The 13,117-nt window shown below is 43.2% G+C and overlaps 1 protein-coding gene across 5 annotated transcripts in view; it reads left to right on the top strand.

The window, feature by feature from the left end:
* Positions 1–13,117, top strand: part of LOC135219726 (probable ATP-dependent RNA helicase DDX28) — a 158,879-nt gene that overhangs the window by 50,710 nt on the left and 95,052 nt on the right. For all 5 annotated transcript variants that reach the window (XM_064256731.1, XM_064256730.1, XM_064256732.1 and 2 more), the window contains exon 2: positions 1,477–1,574. In XM_064256731.1, coding sequence (XP_064112801.1) covers positions 1,482–1,574 — 93 coding nt within the window. In that variant the 5' untranslated portion in view covers positions 1,477–1,481. The remainder of the gene's footprint in view (positions 1–1,476; positions 1,575–13,117) is intronic.

Genomic DNA, 13,117 nt, shown 5'->3' with positions numbered 1-13,117 from the left:
ATGATCTTCGTGTTCTGGGTGATTACATCTTTGGAGATAGACTCTTGATGTTTGGTGTGACAGTGGTTCTTGATAGGCACCTCTTGGGCGTGGCAGGAGAGTCTCTTAGATAGGCGCCGCTGCAATGGCGGATGGGGCATGTGTTGGTATGACCAATATGCATTTGTCTAAGAGACTCTCCTGCTACGCTCAAGAGGGGCGTACCAAGAACTACGCCCGCACCAAACATCAAGAGACTGTCTCCCGGGATGTGATCGTCCAGAACATGAAGACCATCGGGAAGGCCCCTGATGACCGTCGGTTATGCCTGTTGGAGGCACTTTTCATCCAGCAAATATGACACAGGAAGAATTCCTCATCCCCACGAGTATGAGAAAACCTGCAACCAACAATGACACCACCAATCGCGACAACTCTACGGAAAACAACGCTCCCAAATGAGGTACTCCTGCAGCCAATCAAAATCAAATTAGCCATGATGTCTCGCAGTGTAATGCAACGCCCAGCAAAGCTCAGGAGGTCTAGGAGATTACAGCTACGCAACCAACAACACGGCGGAAGTGGCTAGAGACCTGTCTCAGTAACCAATGAAAAAGGATACTTACCGCCACCAGCCAAAAGGAGATCACCATGGGGCAGACCCCCTGCTGACAACCCCGAATATAAGGAGGAAGGACACCACACCAGAAGCAGTCCATCCTCAGCTTCCCAGCCTAGAGGATGTCTGGCAGCACCAGACGAAAGCTTGCTGCAAGAAAGAGAGAGAGAGAGAGAAACTGTGAATGACTTTGATGACTATGATATATTTCATCTAAAATAAATTGAAATACATACACCGATCTTGACCCTGTATTTGATAATGACTTCATAGGCACTCTACTAGCCAGTTTAAGTAGTATGGAAAAAGCCACTTTTCAAAAAATAGAGATGAAATCTCTGCAAGCATAATGCTGCTGAAGCAGCCATTACTTGAAACAAAGTATTATTATTATTATTATTATTATTATTATTATTATTATTATTATTATTATTATTATTATTATTATTATTATTATTATTATTGACAATCAAAAGCCACAGTAGTGTAAAATATATTATTGTACAATGGTAAAAAATACAAGGAGAGACTTTCGGATACTGCTCCGTATCCCTCTTCAGTCCTACCGACGGTCAAACAATGTTTGACCGTCAGTAGGACTGAAGAAAGGGAATACAGAGCAGTATCTGAAAGTCTCTCCTTGTATTTTTACCATTACACAATAATATATTTTAACACTACTGTGGCTTTTGATTGCCAATATTATAGCCTCGTTACGGAGGTTCCTTAGTTCATTATTATTATTATTATTATTATTATTATTATTTTATATTATCATTATTATTCATTATTATTATTATTATTATTAGTTATTCTATTATTATTATTAATTCATCATTATTAATTATTTATTATTTAATTATTACATCTGTTTTCAGGATCAATGATGCATCGAGTATACTCTGGATTGTCAAAGGTTCTTAGCCACTATTCACCAAAGTCTGTGGGTAGGGTGGATTTCATATTTCAGCCATGGGTAAGTGACTTGGAATTGTGCCCTATTGTTGAATGTGATTTTAAAGAGCAGTCATTAGTGAAATATATTCTGTTTTGCTCTTAGGAGCAACCCTGAGGTGACTTGCCTTTGTTAATATTGTTTAGTGAGATCTTATGGTAAATGAATTCATGAGTAAGTGAAGAAAATTTTATTAATAAATAAAACAAAGCAATGTGACCAATAAATAAAAAAAGTGTGAAGTTTAATGAATAGTGTAATATATATTTTGTTCATGAAACTTACCTGTCAGATATATATATAGCTGTATTTTCTGAAGTCCGATAGAATTTAAAAAACTTCCGACACACGCAGTGGTCGGCCAGGTGGTTAGTACCCATTCCCGCCGCTGGGAGGCGGGTATCAGGAACCATTCCCATTTTCTATTCATAATTTTTCTGTCGCCGGTGCTGAAAACACCTGTTTTCAGTACCTCCGTCTTAGGATTTTGGAAACTTCATTGCCGCTAAGTATCCTAATTGTCTTTTGATTTATTTACTTGGATTTGTGGCTAGGCATACGCTATCTTAAATTTATTTGAATTTGATTCATTTTTGCATAAAATATCTGAATCTAGTTAGGCTAGTTTCAGACGGGGTTGTCTGCAAAGATAGGGTGTGGCTACCGAAAGCTTCGGTAGATCCGCACTTGGTATGTACGAGGGGTTTAGGTCTTGCTTCTTTGTTGAGATTTGTCATGTAAGGAGTGTGAGGACTTTTGTCTAATTTCCGTAAGGGAAGACGTATGATTGTATGTACGCAATTAATCAGTAAAGATGTCTAATTCCGTAAGGAAGACGTATGATTCGTATGTATGCAATTAATCAGTAACAAAAGTCAGGGTAGTGAACCTGCTAACCTTCCTGTAGACTTTATTTTGCCTAACCCTGTAGTATGGCCTACGGGCTATGAATATGTCTACGAGAGGTGCTCGCTCTCCTTCATTGCTGTGAAGAGTGCTACTTCTGTAATTGTTACTCCTAACCCTGTAGTGTTGCCTTCGGGCCCTAAACAGTGTCTGTAGAGGGAATTGCCCTTTCTCTAGATACTCCTTCGATTCGTAACATAGAATCGAAAGTGCTTGCTTTAGAGAGTAAAAGGGAAGTGCAGAAGTGCAGTGATACCCCTTGTATGGGTAGTGGAGGGTGCGTCAGATCGGCCTCGTTTCGCCTCTAGGCCGGGGACCTCTGCTTGACTCCAGGACCCGGGGAGGAGCAATGTCGAAAGCCTAAGGAGGGTTACAAGGATCCCCACCGATCTGGCGTGCCTTCGGCAGTTTCTGATGAAAATCCCCAGACTGCCAAAGTGTATGCGCGTGCACGAATCCTGAAGGATTGCTTCTTGTCCTCCGAAGCGTCCTCCCCGTGCAGGGGTTGGAGCTTTCGGAAGGGCTCGCGCCCCCCCCTCTAAATAGAAGCTTTATAGAAGAGGACGCTTCACGTCCTCTCCTCTCTCTCTCGTTATGCGTTTCAGTGAGAAGTAAGAAGGCGAACGTCGCCTGAACTCGTGTCCGTCTTTCCACCGAGAAATACGTAAAAGAAGTCATAGTAGCAGGAAGCTTTTGAGAGCGGACGCCCAAGCTTTTTTACTGTCATAATAAGAAGGGCGTTCCCTCTCGACTTGGACGGGACGCTCGGATGGGACCCCAGGCACGCGCGGTTGCACACCAAAGCGCGCGCCAGCTGGACGCCGAGCGCGCTCCAGTGGAGCCGAACGCGCGCCAGTGGACGCCGGCGTGCCACCAGCGCACGCCAGGTGTGTCGCCTGGCTGAACGTTTCTGTTGAACTCTTCAAGCTCTTATTTCAGATTTGGGCCTAAAGAATTTTTACCTCTACCTTCGGTGATACCTTCTACCTCACCTGCAAAGAATGTGAAGTAGGCAGTGCTTCGGAGGAAGCTTAAAGTGAACACACAACTTCTTCTTCGAAACCCAGCAAGACGTCGGGTTTCGTGAATTCAAGAGGTCCCTGTCAATTAATATTGCTTTTCGCATAGGTGGATGGAGTTAAGGAAAGCTCAAGGGAAGATCTCGTTTGCTCTACCGCAGTCAAGACTTTGTGAATAAGGCAGTTACGGGTTATGTAAAAGCCTCGACGTCCTACACGTCATGACGCTTCGCTATACTTTCGGTAGGATTCTTGCAAAAGCACTCATCAAGAGGACGCTCTTCAGGAAAGCGCAAGACAGGACTTCCTTGCCATACTGCCAGTAAATTTAAGTTGCAGCTTTTTAGTCCATCTGAAAGGGCTTTTCAGATGATAGATTTTGTTAGTCCTAAGTTCGTCGGGGACTACGCTGCCGAAGTTGAAACATCGGGGTCCTACCTGCTGAAAGCCCAGTCTCTTATCAGGATTCTTGCCCCCTTCCTCGATTGATACGGGAATCGGGAAAATAATATGCTCGACTTCCTGGATTACGTTTTGTCAATTCGGTGATTTTCCCCCACCCATTGACAATATATTATCGTTTTGTCAAGTAAGGGGGTATCCCCTCATTGACAAAATATCTCTTTGTCCCGTAAATGGGTTAGTTCTCATTGACAAGCATCTCATTAACTTTATATTGCGTAAGCGGATAAGCTCTTGTTGACACGATTCGGAAGAGCTCTTATTCATCATTCGCAGACTCGTACAAGAAATAGACTTGTAGACTACGTCAATGAACGCTTATGTCCAGTAACATAAGAAGCTTGTGCTGTCTGCTTCGATCCTCTAAGTTTTGTTCATGAAACTTGCCTGTCAGATATGTATGTAGCTGTATTTCCGAATTCAGCTATATATATATGTCTGCCAGGTAAGTATGAACAAACTTTATTGTAATATATCATATTTTTGCCTTGCGTTATTTTTACTACTGGTTGGTTTCAAGTCATATACGCTTGCTGTAGTTACCTCTTGGATGGCAACCGAGAGGTCTATTGTCTATTATTTTAAGGACATGTAATTGTTACTCCCTGCAGCCTTCCAGGAGTTTCCGATTTATCTTTTACCGTTGTATGGTAGTGTTCTGACGACACAACGCATCTATATATTTAGCGTTTTCTGTTTCGGTTAAATATACCAGCTTGAGAGTCTCTTTCTGCTCAAAAAATAACGGACCTATTTCTTCGTAGAATAGGGTAGCTGGCAACCCAGACATAAAGTTAAAAGACGACATTCGTAAGCTGCTGGCTGCTGCCGTGTCTGTCCTCCAGTCCAACCAAGCCAGTACCAGCTCGTGCGCTGTCATGCGCGGTAGGTTACGTCTCTCTCTCCTGCGGATTGACTGACTAAACCGTATCTCTGTGCTGGCGGTTACGTCTCTCCTGCGAGATTGACTGACTAACTGTATCTCTGTCCTACAATCACGGACTTTAGCCTAAGATTTAGGGGATTTCTTACGTGAATGAATAAACATTGCATTCGTTTTGCCTTACTATGTTCAACAGAGATATCTCTTAATCCTTTCGGTGCTCGTTACCGCACGGTTATAGAACTGCGAGTCTACCGCAACATTGCACTTTATATGCTCTGCTTAGGCAAAGCGCAGCCTTATTAGGGAAGTAAGCATACTCGGGGAGGGAAATGGATGAGCTTGCTGGGGACCATTTCCTTCCTGAAGAAGTTTGTTTCCCTGAATAGACTGCTATTCAGACCACAGTTTTTTCCCTACCGGGGAAACTGAAATATTATTCAAGATCTAGGAATGATTCTGAACATCTCTCAGTGCGTCTATCACCTGAGGTGATAGAAAGAAGGTGCCGGACATCTGGATAGGGTTTCAGATGTCCTGGATCTTAATCTGAAAGAAGTAGAAGCAATTCGGTCGTCCCTCCAGTCCTCGAAATGAGTTTTTGGAACCAGTGGTCCAGATCAACTCTGATATTCCACAGCTCTCTCATATCTAAGAAGTATCTTCTCTCGGTCCCTGTTCGAGTTTACGAGAAAGATCCTATTATAAACAACAGGCGTAGAATGTAACGATCCTCTAGAGGTTCGTTACAGGATTGCAAAAAGTCTGTACGAATCGTCTCGATCGACGGCAGCAACTACTGACTTTTCTGAGTGGAATCTTTCTTTAGAACGTATGTTGAGAGTTGTGGAGACTAGGGACGCCCTTTCTTTCATTCTTCTCTTGATATGTTGAGGACGAAGAGGCTTCTTCTCTGCTCCCTTTTTCTCGATCCGGGATCGGTACCATTAAACGCCATAATATGATATTGAACGGGGATGGATGTTTAGTTTCTTTTTCCCTTTTCAATCGCTTAGGAAATGTAATAAGATGATTTATGACGTCACAGGGAGCGACAATGACGCTGATCACCCCATGTTGGCCTTCAGGATCCTGGATTAACAGAGGTCACGTCCATCCTAGTTCACTTTTCAAGGACCTTTTCCGAAAGAGTCGGTCTACTCTAACTCGAAAGGTACCTAATGACCTCTCCACTCTGAGTCTGACTACGTTCAGACTATCGAGATGTTGACAGGAATAAGATTACCGTCTTCCCTTTCCGTCTGAAGAATGGGATTAAGCTGGCAGTCACAACTATTTAAAGAATACGCAAATATGTTGTTGACGGCCTTTGGGCTCAGAGATTTGCTTCTGTCAAACAACAAAGCCCTTCACGATCTTTGAGTTTCTGTGGAATCTCGAAACTCGCTCACCATCTACTTTTTGTCTCACCTGTTTTCTTGGGAGTCAGACACTCTGTGCGAGATAGGCGACATATAGTAGCCCTGAGTTTCTTGTTGACGAAGTCGGTTGCGTTTATACACCCCCGATGATCGTGTAAAACATGAGGACCAGGTTGGAACTGTCAGGCATTCTTTCCTTCGGACTGAATCGCCTTTTTGCTCCTCGCTCCCTTTCTCCTGGCACCAGAAGCTTCGAGTCAGGAGTTGCTCAGGAGTTGATTCACTGACGACGTTGGGTTGCGTTGATACACCCCTCAAGGTTTGCTTAGATTGAATCGCCCAGGCAGTCCAGACACTCATCCTTCAGCGAAGAATAGTGCCTTATGGTCTTCAGGGTACAGCCATTGCTGTCCTTGATTCGGTCTGACTGGTCAACTGGTCGGTCACTTGACTTTAGTACAGACGGACTGACTGTGCATGTCCAGATCAAAGCTTTCAATATGGAACTTAGACGTAGTCTGAAGTTCTTGATGTCAAAGCATTCGAACCTCTCCTACCTGTTAACTTCTTGCATGTGATCAGGAAGGCCTTCTTCTAACCACCCTAGATACGACAAAGAGGGTTAGTGAGATTTTAAGCCATCGTCACAAGTTTTGGCTTTAAAGAACACAAGGCGGTGTGCTCTCTAAGCCTTCCGTTGTGGCCTAAGAATGGAAACCTGTTTTTTCCTTGGGCCAGGAGCTTGAAGCAAGGATGGCACAAGTTAGTGGGCAGGAGCCAGAGAGAGTCCTGTGCCCTGTCGGGTCTCTCAAGTTTTATCTACATAAAACTCAAGAAAGTCGAAGTCATTCGGGCAATCTGCAGTGTTACCGAAAAAGACCAGACTTGCCCATATCGAAGAACATCCTGGCTTTAGTGTTAAGGAGTTCTCTCAAATGCTCCTTCATTGTGTTTGCACAAAGATTTGAAATCTTTTATCTGAATGCTCACAAGGTGAGGGCGCGGGCCTCGGAAGCATTTCAAACAGAGCATGGCACTCAGCAACATCCTGAGTACCATGTTTTAGCGAAGCAACTCTGTGTTCACTTCACACTCCCTGCGAGATGTGAAGATGGCATATGAGATCTGCTGCTCGCTAGGGCCATACGTGTCTGCAGACACAATCTTGGGGCAAGAAGTACCACTCATTCCTATCCTGTAGAAAATGGTTAGGAAGAGCTCTTAATTTAGTTGTTGAGTTGCCGACAACGGCGACTTCTTAACTTCTTAAGCCTTAGTTAAAACACCACTTAACTTTGGCTAGGTTGGTCAGGTGGTGATATATATATATATATATATATATATATTTATTTTACTTCTTAGCCCTCATGGTATGGTCAATATGGTCTAGTCACGTCGTGGTCTCGCCCCTGTTGACAGATCATCTGGAGTGCACCAGCTATATAGGTCTCTACCTCGCTGGCAACTCTAGTAGCACAAGCAGACTTACGTGGCAGTAACCACGAAGCCAGCTATGCTAACAGGTGGAACCAAGATGTAAATCATCTGCATGCATTTGTTTCCCAAAATCCTTTCTATTCTGTCCCTTCCCCACCTCCAAAGGTGGGATTCAGCTATATATATCTGACAGGTAAGTTTCATGAACAAAATGATATTGTTTATGATACAATAAAGTTTGTTCATACTTACCTGGCCAGATTATATCATAATCAAAGTACCCACCCACCTCCCTCAGGGACAGTGGAAATAAAAATTATGAATAGAAAATGGGAATGGTTCCTGATACCCGCCTCCCAGCGGCGGGAATGGGTACTAACCACCTGGCCGACCACTGCGTGTGTCGGAAGTTTTTTAAATTCTGTCGGACTTCAGAAAATACAGCTATATATATATCTGCCAGGTAAGTATGAACAAACTTTATTGTATCAAAACAATATCATATTTAAAAAATTCAGTCATTCAAAATCTGTTATGATGTGATATACCAAGAAAAAATTAAATGTTATTAAAAAAATTTATATACTAAAAAAAAAAAGATAATAGCAGAAGTATCAGCTTCATCTCCCAAAATATTTGAGAGGTATTTACCCTGGAAATATCTTTCTTTGGCTAAAATATCTGGGGCAAACCATCAGAATGTGATCTACTGTTAGTATCTCATCACAATAAGTACACACTGTTGGGCTGCTTCCTTCTAAAATAAACTGAGTGGTTAAATGTGTGCCAATCCTTATTCTGGTTAAAATAACCTCTTTATTTGCCAAGCTGGAATGACAAAGGGCACTGCAGTACATATGATATGAATTTCTAATATTTCTTTATTTTTTATTATTGGCAAGAAGAGAAGTCCACCTTTCTTGCCATTTACTTGAAACATAAGACCTGCTAGGATCTTTTAGGTCTGTATGAGGCACTTTTCTGAAAGTTGTTTCTGATAAAACACTAGAAACTTTTGCTTCCCTGTCTGTCTCTCATTTCCATGAATCCGCATGTGAGAAGGAACCCAACAGAAAGAGAGATTGATTTATGTAGACAATATATAAAAAAAAAAGCCACTCATGAACTTTTTGAACTAAGGGATGAAAGCTATTAAATTTTTTAATACCTTCTAAAGTCATTTAGAATCTGAGTACTATATGACAAAATTTGTCACTACTTTGAAAAACTAAATCTAAGGCAGAGACTGTGGGTATTAATTCGACAGTAAAGATTGATGCAGAGTCAGGTCATTTTGCTGTATACTATACAGGCAGTCCCTGGTTATTGGCGGACTACTCGGTTAATGGCAACCAGTTTTATGGAGCTTGTCTAGGGTCATAAAATTGGCAATTTATGGCACCATAACACACTGAGTTCCAGTTATCAGTCCCATAAGGCGCCAATAATAGAGTTATGGCACCATAACTTACCTAACAGAGGTGCCATTAACTGGTGATCAGTGCCATTAACCTGATATCAGCACCATAAGCACCGTAAATCACCAAGTTTCAATTAATGGCTAATTATACAAAGATCTGTATAGATCTTTGTATAATTAGCATGGGTAATTTTGTGCTCTAAGAATTTTCCCCTAATCTCTTCTTCAGTGCAGTCCTTTTTGGTACTAAACAATTTCTTACATATTAATGCTTCTGGAAAAAAACCATGGAGGATTTACAGGATATTCTACTTCCAGGACTTTCTGGGGTTTAAGATGATTATCCCTAACATCCTGATTTAGTCAAATTTGGAATGGTTTAGATACTCTTGCACCAGAAGAACTTTGCGAGTCTGTTTCCTTTAATACTTGAAACGAGGGATTTTTGGAAGCACTTGATTCTAGCCATGTATCGCTAACCTAGCTCTTGCCTTCTTAGATCAAAGAGAAAATTATCTGTATTGATGTACAGTGGTACCTCGACATACGAAAGGCTCAACTTACGAAAAACTCGAGATACGAAAGCAAATACGAAGATTTTTTTGGCTCTACATACAAAAATAGTTCAAGTTACAAAAGGTTGTTGCTGTGAATTAGATATCATAAAATAAATCAGACTGCTATCATCGAAGCCAATAAATACATATTTTCTTGAATTCTTCTGTTTTAATATTACGTTATGTATATGTTTCACTATAGCTGTCAGTAACTCGGTATCTCCATTAGGTAAAGATAGAATAAAGAATAGAAATGAATGGTTATTATACTGTTTGGTAGTTTCATTAGTTGAAGAGAGATACTAATGAAAATTTATGGCTTATTGTGTCCTAGGAAAAGTGATTGCTTGGCAATCGTTCGGTACTCGTAAGAGCTGAATGTAAACAAACAATTGGAAGGTTTATTGTTTGTTTGTTTGTTTGTGTATTATAGTTAATAAATAATTAATGATTATTTGAAATGAGTACATACTGATTATTTATACATTTTGTACATGAACTTTCCTGTCAGACATAGCTTACGTCTGACGTCAAGACAGAATTCAAAACTCGCAGCAAACGTGACAGGTAGGTCAGGTGTGTAAGAACCAAAGTACCTTTCTTGCCAGATTTTTTCTGTCGTCGGTGTCGACTACACCTGTTGTCGGTACCTCTTGACAGTTGGATTCTTTTCTCGTTTTTGCCCTGGATTGTTTCTACGGACTTTTGGTGAAGTACCTGATCTTTTGGCCTGGCATTCGCGATTTGTGGACCGTTATTTGACTTTTCTTTGGATTTTTCTTTGGATTCATGATGTCTGATGTTGATACTAAGAAAACTGCTATGTTCAGAGTTTGTTGTATGACTGAGTGTAAGGTGAGGCTACCGAAAGCTGCGGTAGACCCTCACACAGTATGTTTGAAGTGTAGAGGGAATGAATGCACCTTTAATAATCCTTGTAACGAATGTGAAAAGCTGAATGAGGATGAATGGAAGTCTTTGTCTTCCTACTTGAGTAAGCTTGAAAAGGATAAAGTTAGGAAAGCTTCTTCTAGGAGCAGTAGTAGATCTCGTATTAGCGAGTTGGATGTAGATAATCCTATTTTAGACGTAGCTCCTTTGTCAGTTTCAGCTCCTGCTCCCTGCATCGAAGCCGAAGATGCGCCTTCGGAAGTGGCCTCCATGAAAGCCACCGTTTGCAGCATGGAGATGAAAATCAAACATTTGGAAGGTAAGAGTGATTCTAATAGTGATTTGTGCAGTGATCCCAGTGCAGTGGAGGGTGCGTCTGATCGGCTCCCTAATGCTTCCAGGCCTAGACCTCTTCCAGACTCCCAGTCCCAGAGGAGGAGGAAAGTCGAAAGCCGCAGGAAGGTTAGGGAGCATCCCCACCGGTCAGGCGTCCCCTCGGTAGCGCCTGTTGCGCGTTCCCAGGCTACCTTGGATCGCGCCAAGAGAGAAGTCTTGTGCCAATGCTTCTCGTCTTCACCTTCGCCTTCTCCTAAACGAGGATGGAGCTGTTCGGAAGCCTCTCGCCCTTCGAAGAGAGCCTGGAACGCTCCCTGCGCCCTTCCCTCCAGCCCTGAAGTTTATTCGGAAGAGTCTGAGGTGGAAGCGAAGAAACGGAAGAGATCTCTTGAGTATTGTTCCCCGAGCAGAGATCGAGCCTCGTCACCTGTTCAAGATTTTGTGAAATCTCCTGCAAGGGTGTTGGCTAGTCTTCAGGCGCAGATTTCGGCTCTGGCTGGCTCTCTTTGCGTGTCTTCTTCTTGTAGGAAGGACGTCTCGCTTCCTGTAAAGAAGTCCAGGCTCCCCTCTCCCGACTCTCGCTATTCGACGAAAGCGGCCCGCTCACCTGTGCGTTTGGAGTCTCGCAGGAGACTTTCTACTTCGGACAAGATCCCGGCTGCGTCCAAGCGCCAGTCGCCTGACAGACAGGATATCTTTGTTTCTCCTTCGGACAAGGAGCAGGCTTCTTGTAGGAGATCTTCGCCCTACAGACGCTCTTCTCGAGACAGGATCGCTCCCCTTGATAGGCACCAAGAGCCTAGTAGGCGCTACTCGCCTCGTAGCCGCTCCTCGCCTCGTAGCCGCTCCTCATCTCGCCTCCACTACTTCCTGTGACGTGCGCCCTAAAATCGGACAGGCGCTCTTCGCTTGAAAGGCGTCAAGAGCCTGTTAGGCGCGTTTCTCCTGGCAGGCGCTCTTCACCTGACTTTCACTCTCCTCGAGTCAGGCGCCGAGATCATGGCAGACGCTTCTCCCCTTGTAGGCGCTCACCTAGTAGGCGCTCGTCGACAGAGAGCCTCTCTCCTCGGTTCAGGCGCCAAGAGCCTGGTAAGCCGCTTCTCTCATGGCAAGCGCTGTTCGCCTGGTAGCCACTCTCCTTTGGATAGGCGCCAAGAGCCTGATAGAAGTTTTTCTTCAAACAGGCGCTCTGCTCCTGACAGGCGCCTTACTCCTGTTAGGCTCCAAGAATCTGGAAAACGCCCTCTTCAAGACAAGAAGGATTTTGCGAGTAGGCACGTTCCAGAAGTTTTGTCTCCAAGAGTCAAACCTCATACTTCCTCAAGAGAAGGGTAGTCGCGCCTCGAAGGATCATGAGGGTTCTTCAGCTGAGGAAGAACAGGATCCCTCGGAAGAAGAAGGACCAAAAGACTCCTCTGTTTCCTCGTATAAGAGGTTAACAGATTTGCTTCTTCAAGAGTTTGGAGATATCCTTTCTCCTGTGGCTCCTCCTTCTCCTCTTTCTTTATTCTCCACTTCGAAGACTTCGAAGGTTTCATCATGTGTAAGGATGAAACCGACTATTTCCATGAAGAAGGCGCTTAGAGGTTTTGGGGAATGGCTCCTTGCTAAGGAAGAGAAAGGCAAGACGGTTTTTTCTTTCCCTCCGTCTAAACTGACTGGCAGATTAGGATTCTGGTACGAATCGGGGGAACCATTAGGCCTCGCTCTCCCTTCGTCTGCGGACTCGGACTTCTCTTCACTGGTGGATTCCGCTCGTCGATCCGCCCTCCTGTCTGCCAAGACTACGTGGGGGATGAACGAACTTGACCACCTACTGAAGGGAATGTTCCGAGTCCTGGAAGTTTTCAACTTCCTTGATTGGTCTTTAGGAGTTCTGGCTAAGAAGACCCAGACCCCGGATTCCCTGTCTCCTGAAGATCTTAACTGCGTCCTCACTTGCATGGACAATAATAATAATAATAATAATAATAATAATATTTTATTTCCAATTTACACTGGTTATTCTACAATGCGTATATATACATATAGGTAAAATAATGAGAGATCAGCATTAAAATAAATTCATAGTAAGTTAATACTAATGTAACAAACATTTCTTCAACTTATTCTTAAAGGAATGTAGAGTGGCAGCGACCTTGATATCTTGCGGTAGCTTATTCCACAGGGAAGGGCCCCTAGACGGGAGCTCCCTTGAGCCGATGTCTGTTGTCGCTCTTTTTACAACAACGATCACAACCCTGACGAGTATAAACACCAGTTACTGAGTTA

The sequence above is a fragment of the Macrobrachium nipponense genome, chromosome 1 (genome assembly GCF_015104395.2).
Source record: "Macrobrachium nipponense isolate FS-2020 chromosome 1, ASM1510439v2, whole genome shotgun sequence".
NCBI classification, from domain to species: domain Eukaryota; kingdom Metazoa; phylum Arthropoda; class Malacostraca; order Decapoda; family Palaemonidae; genus Macrobrachium; species Macrobrachium nipponense.
Note: the sequence above shows the minus strand (reverse complement) of the source record. Positions and strands in the feature narration are given on the sequence as shown.